This window comes from Sorex araneus, chromosome 8 (assembly GCF_027595985.1).
Source record: "Sorex araneus isolate mSorAra2 chromosome 8, mSorAra2.pri, whole genome shotgun sequence".
Taxonomy (NCBI): Eukaryota; Metazoa; Chordata; class Mammalia; order Eulipotyphla; family Soricidae; genus Sorex; species Sorex araneus.
In genome coordinates, this window is record NC_073309.1 from 44,702,641 (window position 1) to 44,716,177 (window position 13,537).

Consider the following 13,537-nt stretch of genomic DNA (forward strand, 5'->3'; position numbering starts at 1 on the left):
AAGAGGCAAAGAGGAATTAAAGAGAGGGGGGAGGGGGAGGGCAAGAGGGAAAGATGAAAGAGACAAAGTTAGCAATGGCTCTCTAAATGCCTGCAGGGAAATTATGTGAGAAAATGGAATCTATTCAAGAAATAGAAATACATACGAAGATAAGATTGAAGGGAGCAAAGAGAGGGACAGAGACAAGGTGCAAAGGAGAAGGGCAGAGATAGAGGCAGAAAAGTAGAGATAGTACAGTGGTTAGGTCACTCACCTTGCATGTCGCTGACCCAGGTTCTCTCCTCGGCGTTTCATATGGTCCCTGGAGCCCTGTCATGAGTGATCCCTGAGCACAAAGCCAGGAGTAAGGCCTGGTCACTGCTGGGTATGGCCAAAGAAACACCAAGAGGCTGGGATCTATACCTTGTCTGCCAGAAGCTGCAAGTTGAATCCCTGAGGAGTGTCTCTGGGTGTGGCCTTGGTGTCCTCAGCACCACTGGGCCCACACAGCACCAAATAACAGTTCTCACCCCCTCAGCAGGGAACAATCAATCCTGCAATCTGGGCTGAATACCTTCAGCCACCTCTGGGGAGGCAACCCCCCCCCAAAAAAAAAAGGAAATTGTGGAACCGGAGCGGTAAGGAGACAGAGATTGAAGACACAGAAAGAGCCCCGAGATAGAAAATGATGAGAGGAGAGGCAGATGGAGAGAAGGGCTGGAAGTGCAGAAAGCAAGCTAGAGAGGGTGACTGAAGGAGCAGAGCTGGGCCAATGGGAGCGGGGGCGGGGACTGGGGGGCGGGGACTGAGGCCCCCGCTCAACTGCTTGCTCAGTGCTGCCTCCTCTGGCAGGCTCAGCTGCTGTCCCGCGAGTGTGGGCAGCACCTGGTGGAGGCCGAGGATCTGTTACAGAAGCACGGCCTGCTGGAGGGGGACATTGCGGCCCAGAGTGAGCGCGTGGAGGCGCTCAATGCAGCTGCCCTGCGTTTCTCTCAGCTGCAGGGTGAGTCGGGACTTGGGCTTGGGGTGGAGACTTCTCCCAGGGCAGGGGATAACAGAAGCAGAAAGTCTCGGGGGGGATGGCAGGAAAGAGGGAGCCCCCTGTCTTTGGAAGCACCGGACTGGGTGTATCATCAGGTGAATTTGGGTCTCTAACGGAAGGTTCTGGAGCACACCCGCTTCCCCCCCTACTTGATGTCTTCAGTCATAGTTCACATTTAGGGAGCCCAGGTTTAATCCCCTGTACCACATGGTCCCTTGTGTACAGAGCTGAAAGTAGCCCCCCTCCAGTACCTCGAGGTGTGACCTCCAAAGTAAAGCAAACCAAAAAGATAGTTTGAAAGGTACTATTTAGACAGGGCTGTTTAGCAGGCAGTGAGAGAATCTCAGTTCAGTTAGCTGGTGGAGGAAGGGCGAATGCACTGGCCAGTGTAACCAAAGTGCCCAGGGAGCTACGTTGGCTTCAGGTCTGGCTGCATCTAGGGATAGTGGCGCTTCGATGCTTTTGAAATCCCGTCTCTCCCTGATTCTCCTCTCTATAGGTCCCATAGGCAGTCCCTCCCCATCTGCCAAAAACCTGGTATCCTCAGTCCTGCATCCACACCCCAGTAGATTGCAGAGGAAAGAGGCCCTTCCCCCACTAGTCTGGCAAAAGACCCAAGGAGGGGCCAGAGATAGTAGAGGTCAGACATCTGCCTTGCATGCAGTAACTTCTGCTGTGACCCTAGTTTCTCTCCCCGGCACCACATAGAGTTCCCCAAGCATTACCTGGGCGCTCCGGAGCAGAGAGCCAGTAATAGCCACAGAGCACTGTCAGGTGTGACCCCACCCCCAAATAAAAAAGACTCAAGGAACGCTTTTCTCAACCCAAGGGTCCCATCATCTTCACTCAGCCAACTAGCACTGGCGCAGATATCTCTGTGATCACACTGGCCCCATTCATGTAACATGCCCACCTGGGGCCAGGAGTGGGGGAGCTCTGTTCCAAGACATAGTTGAGGGGCCAGTGAAAGTACAGCAGGCAGGGTGCTTGCTTTGCACGTGGCCAGCCCAGGTATGATCCCTGGCATCCCACATGATCCCCTGAGTTCCAGCAGGAGTGACCCCTGAGTTCATACTAGTATTTATGTACTAAATACTCAGGAAATACCTGAGTATTTCCAGGTGTCGTCTCCTCCCCATACCCCCCCAAAAAATTAAAACAAAGACATAACTTAGAGGGCCAGATACTAGTCACAGGAATTCGGGCATTTGCCTGGCATAGTGGCCAAAGCTAGTTTCATTTCTGCAGCAGCACCAGGGATCACTGCTGAGCACAAGAGCCTGGAAGAGTCCCTGAGCACCTCTGGGTGTGTTCCAAATTGTGGGGTGTCCCCCAAATCCCAAAGAGGTAGCTAAGAAAGAGGAGGTGCACAGTGTTGCCAGAAGCCAGGCAGGGCCACTGCTGGGGACAGCCCAGGAGAGCACCCTCCAGCCCAGACCCCTGCCCACATCTCCCCCTGTGTGTGAGTTCTGTGCCCCTTTTGGGTGCATCTCAGGAAGAGGCTGTGACAAAGGACATCATTGAGAGAGTGGGCTTTGGTGATGGGGAATGAGATCACCATGTGGGCTTTCATGAGAATTGGGGGTGGCAGGAACTGGGGGCGGCTGGATGACTCGCCCCTCAGTTAGCCTTACAGTGCAGAAAGGAGTCAGAGAATAGAGGCTGCTGGTGTGTTCCACGTGGGCACACGGTGGCCTGATGTCAGGGTCCCTTGATGCAGTATGCACACTGGGAGTGTGGTCAGCTTTGTTCCTTCTCACAGATGAGGAAGCTGAGGCCCAGAGCCACAGAACCATCGGGAGGGCTTGAGGCTGGTCTGTCTCACTCCTTTATCGTATTTCTAATTATTTTTTTTAGGGGGGCACACCTGACAGTGCTCAAAGATTACTCCTGGCTCTGCACTCAGGGATCACTCCTTGATAGTGCTGGGGAGACCCTATGGGATGCCAGGGATCGAACCTGGGTTGGCCTCATGCTAGAAAGACTCTCTCCCCCACTGTACTATTATTCCAGTCCTCTATTTATTTTTTAAATTTTAAGGCCACACCTAGTGGTGCTCAGGGATCACTCCTGGCTCTGTGCACAGAGATCAATCCTGGAGGCACTTGGGTTGCTGGGGATCGAGCCTCAGTTGGCTATACACAAGGAGTGATTTTTTTTTTTTTGCTTTTCGGGTCACACCCAGCGATGCACAGGGGTTATTCCTGGCTCTACACTCAGGAATTACTCCTGGCGGTGCTCAGGGGACCATATGGGATGCTGGGAATTCAATCCAGGTCGGCCACGTGCAAGGCAAACGCCCTACCCACTGTGCTATCACTCCAACCCCAAGGAGTGATTCTTAAGTGCAGAGTTAGGAGTGATCCCTGAACACCTCTGGGTGTGGCCCCCAAACAAAAAAAATCCTATATATTTTTTTGAGGGGTGGGGGAACAGTACTCAAGAGCTTCAGGTACCTTCCCCAGCATCTCTCAGTTGACTGGGCTGGCAGTTTCATGCCAGCCCAAGGATGCAATGGTGCTTAGGTGTTGCAGCACTGAGGGCTACCCAGGCCACCCTATCAGTGCTTGGGGTCCTCCAGGGTCATACCTGGTGGTGTTCTAGAAGCCTCCAAACCTATACCCAGTAATGTTTGGAGGACCATATGTGCTTCTGTGCATCAAACCAAGCCCTGCTGCATGCAAAGCATGTACTTAACTTCTGTTCTAAGTCTCCGGCCCCTCCACACTATTTTTATTCAGTAAGAATTACATGTACCTCATGACCCCAAGTTTCATGGAGAGAGAGAGAGAGAGAGAGAGAGAGAGAGAGAGAGAGAGAGGCACAAAGGTTTTACAATGCAGTAATTCCCCTCACCTACATGCTGACACATTCTATTCATTCTCTTCTCTTCCATGAAAGAAATGCTGGTTGAGGACCATTAAGTTAATTTCACAGTCCTCTAGTCACAGAGTAGCAGTTAGGAGGAAGGTTTAATTGGGGCTAATAGACAGTGCCACAGAGGATGAGATGAACCCTGAAAATTGCTGACAAGCAGACATTACATTTGGTTTCATTCTGAAGCTTCACTAAAAATCACAGATTCTAAGGTTTAGTGAATCTTAGCTTCCATCCCTCCATCCATCCACCCCTCATCCATCCATCTACCCACACACTTGTTCATCCACTCATCTATCCATCACCCATGCACCCATTCATCCATCCATCCATCCAAATCCCATCTGTCCACCTATTCATCAACCATCCATTCACCCCTAATACACCCACCCACCCATCCCTCACTCACCCATCCCCCATCTATCATCAATTCATCTACCTATCCACCCATTCACCCCATCTTCCATCATCCATTCACCCATCTACCGACCTATCCTTCCACCCACCCACCCATCCATATGTTCATCTGTCTATCCATTCACCCATCCATCCATCCATCCATCCACCTATCCACCTATCCATCCCGTTTTCCATCATTCTTTCACCCATCCACCCACCTATCCACCCACCCATCCACCTATCTATCCACCCATTTATCCATCCAGTCACCCATCCATCCACCTCCCCACACATCCCTCACTCATTCACCCCATCCATCATCCATCCATCCACCTAGCCACCCATTCATCCCGTCTTCAATCATTCACTCATCCATCCATCCACCTACCCATCCACCCATCCATCCCTAATCCACCCGCCCACCCATCCCTCACCATCCATCCCCATCCATGATCCATACATCCACCTGTCCACTCATCCATCCCCTATCTTCCATCATCCATCCACCCATCCACCCATCCATCCATCCATCCATCCATCCCCCTTTCATCCTTCCTCCATTTATCCTTTTCACAATTTCCCTGGCTGTGACCTTATGCTGGGCAGAAATGGGGACATGATGTGGCAGGGACTGGTTCAGAAATTGCCCCTTTGCCTTTCACGCGGCCGACCGGGGTTCAATTCCCAGCATCCCATGTGGTCCCCTGAGCACCACCAGGAGTGGTTCCTGAGTGCATGAGCCAGAAGTAGCCCCTGTGCATCAACGGGTGTGACCCAAAAAGAAAAAAAAATTGCCCCTTTGAGTTCTAGATCAGAACGCGGACCCTTAAGTGGGCTGAGAGGAGGACATTACAGGTAGAGAGTGCAATGGGGGTTGGGAGAGAGGTAGCCAAAAAGCCTTTTTGATGCACAGAAGAACTGGGGATGCTAGGGAGGTGGCCTGGATGTTTTTGAACCCTGGCAACTGGTGAAATCTGGCCAAGGACTGGACGTTAGCCCGCACCACCTCTCTTGGGAGCTCCGTGGCCCGTGTCCAGCTTGGAATTCCTTCCCTTCTCCCGGCGCAGGCTACCAGCCGTGCGACCCGCAGGTCATCTGCAACCGCGTGAACCACGTGCATGGCTGCCTGGCGGAGCTGCAGGAGCAGGCGGCACGGCGTCGCGCCGAGCTGGAGGCTTCCAGGAGCCTCTGGGCGCTGCTGCAGGAGCTGGAGGAGGCCGAGAGCTGGGCGCGGGACAAGGAGCGCCTCCTGGAGGCAGCGGCGGGCGGCGGCGGCGGCGGTAGCGCGGCAGGGGCGGCGGGGACGGCGGGTGGCGCACACGACCTGTCCAGCACCGCGCGCCTCCTGGCACAGCACAAGATCCTGCAGGGCGAGCTGGGCGGGCGGCGAGCGCTGCTGCAGCAGGCCCTGCAGCGCGGCGAGGAGCTGGCTGCCGCCGGCGGTGCGGTGGGCGCGGGCGCCGAGACGGCCCACCTGGCGGGGCTGGCGGAGCGCGCGGCAAGCGCGCGCCGGCGCTGGCAGCGGCTGGAAGAGGCAGCGGCGCGGCGCGAACGGCGGCTGCAGGAGGCGCGGGCGCTGCACCAGTTCGGCGCCGACCTCGACGGGCTCCTCGACTGGCTGCGCGACGCCTACCGCCTGGCCGCCGCGGGGGACTTCGGCCACGACGAGGCGTCCAGCCGCCGCCTGGCGCGCCAGCACCGCGCGCTCACCGGGGAGGTGGAGGCGCACCGCGGGCCCGTGGGCGGCTTGCGGCGCCAGCTGGCGACACTGGGGGGCGCCAGCGGCGCCGGGCCCCTGGTCGTGGCTCTGCAGGTGCGTGTGGTGGAGGCTGAGCAGCTGTTCGCCGAGGTGACCGAGGTGGCCGCGCTGCGGCGCCAGTGGCTGCGAGATGCCTTGGCTGTCTACCGCATGTTTGGCGAGGTGCACGCGTGCGAGCTGTGGATCGGCGAGAAGGAGCAGTGGCTGCTCGCCATGCGCGTGCCCGACTCACTGGACGACGTCGAGGTGGTGCAGCATCGGTGAGCACGACGTCCCAGTCCGCACCAACCCACACCCCCTTGTTGGTTCAGCGGTTCCTGTGGCGGCGACTCAGCTGGAATTCACAGGCTCCGGAAGACCGGAGGGATAAGATTAGTTCTTACTTCACAGGCAGAACAGGAAATGAGCGAATACTGATAGATGCCTGGTGCCCAGGGAGCCTCCCAGAAGCGCCCCCTCTTAACTCTGAGGCTTACATTCAGCCAAGTAACCTGAGTGTCTCCAGGGCCAAGCAGCCCCCACCTTCCATGGACAAATGTTCCTCTAGCTAATAGCTCTAACCTTTACCAGGCTCTCTTCCTCCACCCACTAAGTTTCTTTATTACTCTTCCCACACATTAGATGCTGACTTGTCTGTAAGATGATTTACTAGTGAGCTGTTAAATGAGTGTATGAACCTCCTCTCACTAAGTATCTGTTCATCCATTCACACCCGCAGGCATCATCCCCTCATCCATCATGCCTGCACCCACCTGCCCATGCACACACACACACGCATACACACACACATTCATGTATCCACCTGTCCAGGCATATATGCAACCATCCATGCTTACTTCTATGTCTCCACGCATCCATGCATACAAATACCCATGCATTCATGCATCCATTTATCCGGGCATCTGGGCATTCATTCATGCTTACATTCATGTATTCTCCCATTCATGCATCCTTCCGTGGATCACTTATCCATCTACCCAGGCATCCAGGCATCCGTCCCTGCTTGCATCCATGTGCCTGCCCAGCCATGTACACATCCATCCATCTATTGGTCCATCTGTGCATCCATCCATTTATTCAACAAGTACTCCCTAAGCACCTATTCCCTTCTAGATCTGCCCTGACCACTATACTATCTCTTCAGCCCCTTGGGTAAGAGTTTTAAACTAGGGAGACCACCTGCCCAGCTTTAAAAAAACCTCCCTGTTTGCCCTAGGGTGCTGGGTTGCTGCGTTGGAGGGCTGAGAGTGGTGGCTGGGAGCCCAGAAAGGGAGCAGGGTATGTGGGAGGGCCTATGTGGGAAAAGACAGGATGGACAGGTCATGGGAGCAGATAGACTGTCCAGAACAGGGCCCCAAGTCTTGGCCTCAGGGGTGGCGGCACTGTTCCTGAAATGGGACGTCAGAAGAACTTTTACTTATTTATTCTTTAAATTTAATTTTTTATGGGGCTGGAGCAATAGCACAGCCGGTAGGGCGTTTGCCTTGCACGCGGCTGACCTGGGTTCAATTCCCAGCATCCCATATGGTCCCCTGAGCACCGCCAGGAGTAATTCCTGAGTGCAGAGCCAGGAGTAACCCCTGTGCATCTCCAGGTGTGACTCAAAAAGCTAAAAATAAATAAATTTAAAAAATTTTAATTTTTTATAAAGTTTTCCACAATAATTGATTACATTCAATATTCCAACACCAGTCCCACCAACTCTTTTTCTTTTTAAGTCACACTCAGTAATGCTCAGGTGTTACTCCTGGCTTTTCACTCAGGAATTACTCCTGGCAGTATTTGGGATGGAACGTGGGTCAACCATGTGCAAGACAAATGCCCTCCCTGCTGTACTATCGCTCCAGCCCCAGAAGAACTTTGAGGATCTGGAGAGAAAGTATAGCAAGGAAAGCGCTTGCCTTGCATGCAGCTGACCTGGATTCAATCCACAACACCACCTATGACCCCCCAAGCCCCATCAGGAGTGATCCCTGAGCACAGAGCCAGGAATCAGCTCTGAGCACAGTTGGGTATGGCCCCCCTGAACAAAAACGTTGAAACAACTTTGGGGGAAGCTAGTTTGAGTCCCATGGCTATGATGATCCCCAAAAAGGCTGATGGGAGGCTCTGAGGTTGGAAACGGGTTCAAGAGGGAAGCTGCCAAGCTCCAAGAAGGAGGTCTAGGGGGTCATGAACTCAGCAGTGAGGGACTGACTGGGGCTTGGGGGGATGAGATGCCATAAGTCAGCTTAGAGGGCCCAGGCAGCGGCCTGAGGAGTGGAAGATTTAAGGTAATGTTGAAGGTCCAGGGAGGGGGACAGGGACTGGGAAAAAGAAAGAACTGGCCAATGAGGGGAGGGGGGTGTCTGGAGGAGAACCACAAAGCAGTTGGACAAAAGCAAGTGGCCCTGGGCCCCCAGGGGCCAGGCCTCCCTGAGCATGTGTGTCCTCTGCAGGTTTGAGAGTCTGGACCAGGAGATGAACAGCCTCATGGGCCGGGTTCTAGACGTCAACCACACAGTCCAGGAACTGGTAGAAGGAGGTCACCCCAGTTCCGATGAGGTGCGCTCCTGCCAGGACCACCTGAACAGCAGGTAGGGGAGCCCTGGGCGACTACCGCGGGAATTTTCACCTCCGTCCTTCCCCTGATTCTCTCCTTAATCTATGCAAATATATTAAGAGCATGTTATTGCAACCCCCTGAAAGGCTAAAATGATGTAGTAAGCCAGCAGAATATATATATATACATATATATATAATTATATATATACATATATATATATATAATTGCCAGTGCAGTGTAAGTGATGCTGATGTCAAATGGGGACCCCGATCTATATGAGCTGTTCATTTATTTTCAGAAATGACCTGTTGACTCTTTACTGGGGTCCAGGAATTTATCCAAGCGTGATTTTTATCTTCTCTTAATATCCCAATTTCTGTAGTAAAGATTCTGAAATTCTTTTTCCATAGTAATAGATGAAAGCGGGTAGGGCGTTTGCCTTACATGCAGCCGACCCAGGTTCGATCCCTCTGCCCCTCTCAGAGAGCCTGGCAAGCTACCGAGAGTATTTTGCCTGCACGGCAGAGCCTGGCAAACTACCCGTGGCATATTCGATATGCCAGAAACAGTAACAAGTCTCACAATGGAGACGTTACTGGTGCCCACTCAAGCAAATCGATGAGCAATGGGATGACAGTGACAATAGATGAGAACCATTATTACTGTTATTTATTTTTTGTTCTGAGAGATAGTACAGGCACATGACTTGCATGTATCCACCAGGGTTCCATCTTCAGCACCATGTGGTCCCTAAGCTTGGTCGGCCAAAACTCACAGGGAGGATGCCCTGGATATCTGAGCCCCGCCTGTTCCCCCACCACCCCCAACACACACACACACACACACATACACACACACACACACACGCACACAAATCTTTTCCTGGATTGGAGAAATAGTTCAATGGGCTGAATGCTTGCTTTGCATGCAAAAGGCCCAGGCACTGCAGTGTCCCCCAAGGACCACCAGAAAAGACCCCAAACAGTCAAGAGTAGCCCCAGAGCACCTCCAAATGTTTTCCCAAATTCCCAAAAAGCTGATGAAAACTATTTTCAAGCCCCATCCCCTCCAAAAAATTGTAGTGAGAAGAGTGACCTTGTTTTGTGATTCTTACAAGTGTCTTTAATGTTTGCATCCCCTACTCCGCGGGGCTGTATGTGGATATCTGCTTCCAGCCTTTGTTTCTTGTTTGTTTTGTTTTGGGGCCACACTCTGCATTGCTCAGAGCTTACTCCTCGCTCTGTGCTCCCGGATCACTCCTGACAGGGCTCAGGCGACTCTCAGAATGTTGGGGATCAAACCCAGGTCAGCCTCCTGCAAGGCAAACACCCTACCCGCTACACTATCTATCTAATCCCTTTCCTGTGGTCTGTTTGTTTGTTTTGCTTTATTTTGGTTTTGTTTTTTGGAGGGCCACATCTGGCAATGCTCAGGCTTACTTCTGACTGTGTACTCAAGAATCACTTCCGGGGGCTGGAACGATAGCACAGCGGGTAGGGCGTTTACCTTGCCTGCAAACTGACCCGGGTTTGATTCCAAGCATCCCATATGGTCCCCTGAACACCGCCAGGGGTAATTCCTGAGTGCAGAGCCAGGAGTAACCCATGTGCATTGCCGGGTGTGACCAAAAAAATCAATAATAATAATAATAATAACAACAACAACAACTTCCGGTGGTACACAGAAAACCATATGGGGTGTCTGGGATCAAACCTGGGTCAGCCAGATGCAAGGCAAGTGCCTTACCCACTTTACTATCGTTCCAACCCGTTTTTGGCTTTTTGGTTTGGGGGCTACACCAGGTGGAGCTCTGGGGCCACCCCCTGCTCATGGCTGGGGGCGGGGCGGTGTCGCTCCCTGTGGTGCTGGAGGTGAGGCGGTATGAGGGAGGGACGGACTATGCAGTGCTGGGATTGGATCCAGGCTCCAGCTGATCCAGCCTTCCCGGACCATTTATAAAGACAGTGTGGCCCTCGCTCACTATACAGCATTTATGAGAACTTGCCCTCAACAGACGTGCTGGCAGCGGAGTTTGACACAGGCCGACATGGGCATTGGGGGGCAGGGGGCAGCGCCGGGAGATAAAGTGACTTGCAAAGGTCACACAGTGGCCGGGATGTCTCACCTGGCTTCTCGAAGCCCCAGCCGAGGTCCAGGTCTCCTCAGGCCTCTCCCCTCCCCCTGGACAGGTGGAACCGCATCGTGGAGCTGGTGGAACAGCGCAAAGAGGAGATGAGCGCCGTGCTGCTGGTGGAAAACCACGTGCTGGAGGTGGCCGAGGTGCGCGCCCAGGTGCGCGAGAAGCGGAGAGCCGTGGAGAGCGCGCCCCGCGCCGGCGGCGCCCTGCAGTGGCGCTTGAGCGGCCTGGAGGCGGCCCTGCAAGCGCTGGAGCCCCGCCAGGCGGCCCTCCTGGAGGAGGCAGCCCTGCTGGCCGCGCGCTTCCCGGCGCAGGCGGCGCGGCTGCACCAGGGCGCGGAGGAGCTGGGTGCCGAGTGGGGCGCGCTGGCCAGCTCGGCCCAGGCGTGCGGAGAGGCGGTGGCCGCGGCGGGGCGCCTGCAGCGCTTCCTGCACGATCTGGACGCTTTCCTGGACTGGCTGGTGCGCGCTCAGGAGGCAGCGGGCGAGGGCCCGTTGCCGGGGAGCCTGGAAGAGGCCGACGCGCTGCTGACGCGCCACGCGGCGCTCAAGGAAGAAGTGGACCGGCACGAGGAGGACTATGCGCGCATCGTGGCGGCCAGCGAGGCCCTGCTGGCCTCCGACGGCGCCGAGCTGGGACCAGGCCTGGCCCTGGACGAGTGGCTGCCGCACTTGGAAATTGGCTGGCACAAGCTGCTCGGCCTGTGGGAGGAGCGCCGGGAGGCGCTGGTGCAGGCGCACGTCTACCAACTCTTCCTGCGGGACCTACGGCAGGCGTGCGGCGTGCTGCGCAACCAGGTGAGAGGACGCCCGCGCGGTGGGGGTCCGAGGGAGAAAGTGCGCGGGAGGTGCAGGGATGGGGAAACAGAGGGATTCGTCGCGTTCTCCGAGGGCTGCGGGAGTGGGGAGCGCGTGCCGGGTGCGTGCTCACCAGCAGTGGGGTCTGGCGGCTGGCTGGGTGTCTTAGCTGAGCCGCCAGTTCAGAGCCTCTCGCGCGGGAATAATGCCCTGGGCTCTTTCTTGCCCCGGGCTTGGGGATTATCCGGAGGAAGAAAATAAGCGAGACTACGTTGTCGAGGGTTAACGAGGCTCCGAGATCTTATGGGGAGAACAGGATAAGTACCAATGACAGAAGTCGGTAATTCAGGCCGGGATGGTCCTGGATGACATTGGCGCACTGGCTCCATTCCTTTGAATTCCCTCCCCCGCTCACCCTTTTGCTACATCGTTGCTGGGACCGAGGTGGGTTTGCAAAGGCGCCCAGCTATGGTGCTCCCTGAGGGTCTGGTTTCAGGTCGCAGTGCTCCCTGGGGCTTGCACTCTGTTTTAGAGTTCTGGTTTGGGGCTACACCTGGCCGTACTCAGGGCTGACTCCTGTTTTGGTACTCAGGACTCGCCCCTAAAGGGTCTCGGGGGACCCTATGGTATACTGGTCAGGCCCAGGTGGGCTGGATGTAAAGCAAGTGTCCTACATGCTGGTCTATTGCACGGGGCCCAGGGACTTGGCCTATTAGTTGAGTGACTTGAGTTGTGGTTGTGGTGCTTGAGGAGTGCATTCCTGTGGTGTTCACTAGAGGTCACACCTGCTGGCACAGACCCTCCCCCCATCTTTAGTGACTTAGCTTCCAGGAGACATCCCCACACACACACACACCTTTATGTGGTATCCACACACTTCTGGCTGTGGTGCAGCTAGAAATTGCTTGGGAGTCAGGGACTGTGGGCGGGAGCACTGCCAGCCTCAGATGACAGGGCTACCAGGAGCATGGTTAGTGCATGTGGGTCACCAGGGGTTTTAACTCATGACCAGACCAACTGCTCGCAGGGCAGGTGCTCTAAGTCCCGCACTATCTCTCCAGATCCCTGAGTATCTCCTTATTGGGAATGACAGTTTGTAAGTTCTCTCAAGGTGGCAACTGTGCTTGTCGCTTGAGGAATCAAATGTGGTGGTAGCTGATCCAGCTGGCAAGTCATTTGGAATGGGCACCTAATGAAAGGATTTGGGTAAAATGAGAATGCCCAGTTTCCAGACTCTCCAGGAGTAGGCATCAGTTTTTTTTCAGGATTGCTTTAGAATTTGACTACCTGCACTGTTATTCAGAGAAAGCTGACTCCAATCACTTTCTAGGGGACACACAGGGAGCCCTGAGGCGGGGGAGACCTGCAATAATGAGGTTATTATTGCAGCCTCATTAGTGAAGCTCAGGAAGCCTCAAGAGACCCTTTGGTGGCTGACTCGTTAAAAATTTGTGGTGCTTACGTGCATGTCAGGAGACCAGCATGGACAAAGGCCCTGGGGTAGGACCATGCCTGTACACAGCTAACAGGCACTTGGGGAGCAGTGATGAGCCACAGCTCTGGAATGCAGGGGCTAACCTGAACACCCCCCCCCCGCCCCTTCTTAGGAGGTCGCCCTGTCAGGTCTGGAGCTCCCGGGCACGGTGGAGTCGGTGGTGGAGGCGTTGAAACAGCATCGGGATTTTCTCACCACAATGGAGCTGAACCAGCAGAAGATGCAGGTGGCCGTACAGGCTGCACAGGGCCTGCTGCGGCAGGGCAATGCCTACGGGGCCCAGGCACAGGAGGCTGTGACCCGGATGCTGGAGAAGTAGGTTCCGGAGACCTGGGCAGCCCCATGGGAGGGTGGGAAAGCAAGTGTCCTGCTATTTTGCTTCACAATTTTGTCTTTTCTGTCCTGCCCCCTTCAAAATTTCTATTCCATTTTGTAGTTTTCAATTTAATTTTACAAATGAGTTATTTTGTAATTTTAAATTTTTTAGTTTTCGTTTTTGGGCTGCAC

At 54.6% G+C, this 13,537-nt stretch overlaps 1 protein-coding gene across 2 annotated transcripts in view; it reads left to right on the forward strand.

The window, feature by feature from the left end:
* The window catches only part of SPTBN4 (spectrin beta, non-erythrocytic 4), a 94,752-nt gene that overhangs the window by 29,188 nt on the left and 52,027 nt on the right, over positions 1-13,537 (forward strand). For both annotated transcript variants that reach the window (XR_008631261.1, XM_055145822.1), the window contains exons 13-17: positions 832-982; positions 5,365-6,316; positions 8,495-8,632; positions 10,791-11,535; positions 13,143-13,345. Coding sequence is in view for 1 of the 2 variants with exons in the window: in XM_055145822.1 (XP_055001797.1) it covers positions 832-982; positions 5,365-6,316; positions 8,495-8,632; positions 10,791-11,535; positions 13,143-13,345 (2,189 nt within the window). In the remaining variant the exon portion in view is untranslated. The remainder of the gene's footprint in view (positions 1-831; positions 983-5,364; positions 6,317-8,494; positions 8,633-10,790; positions 11,536-13,142; positions 13,346-13,537) is intronic.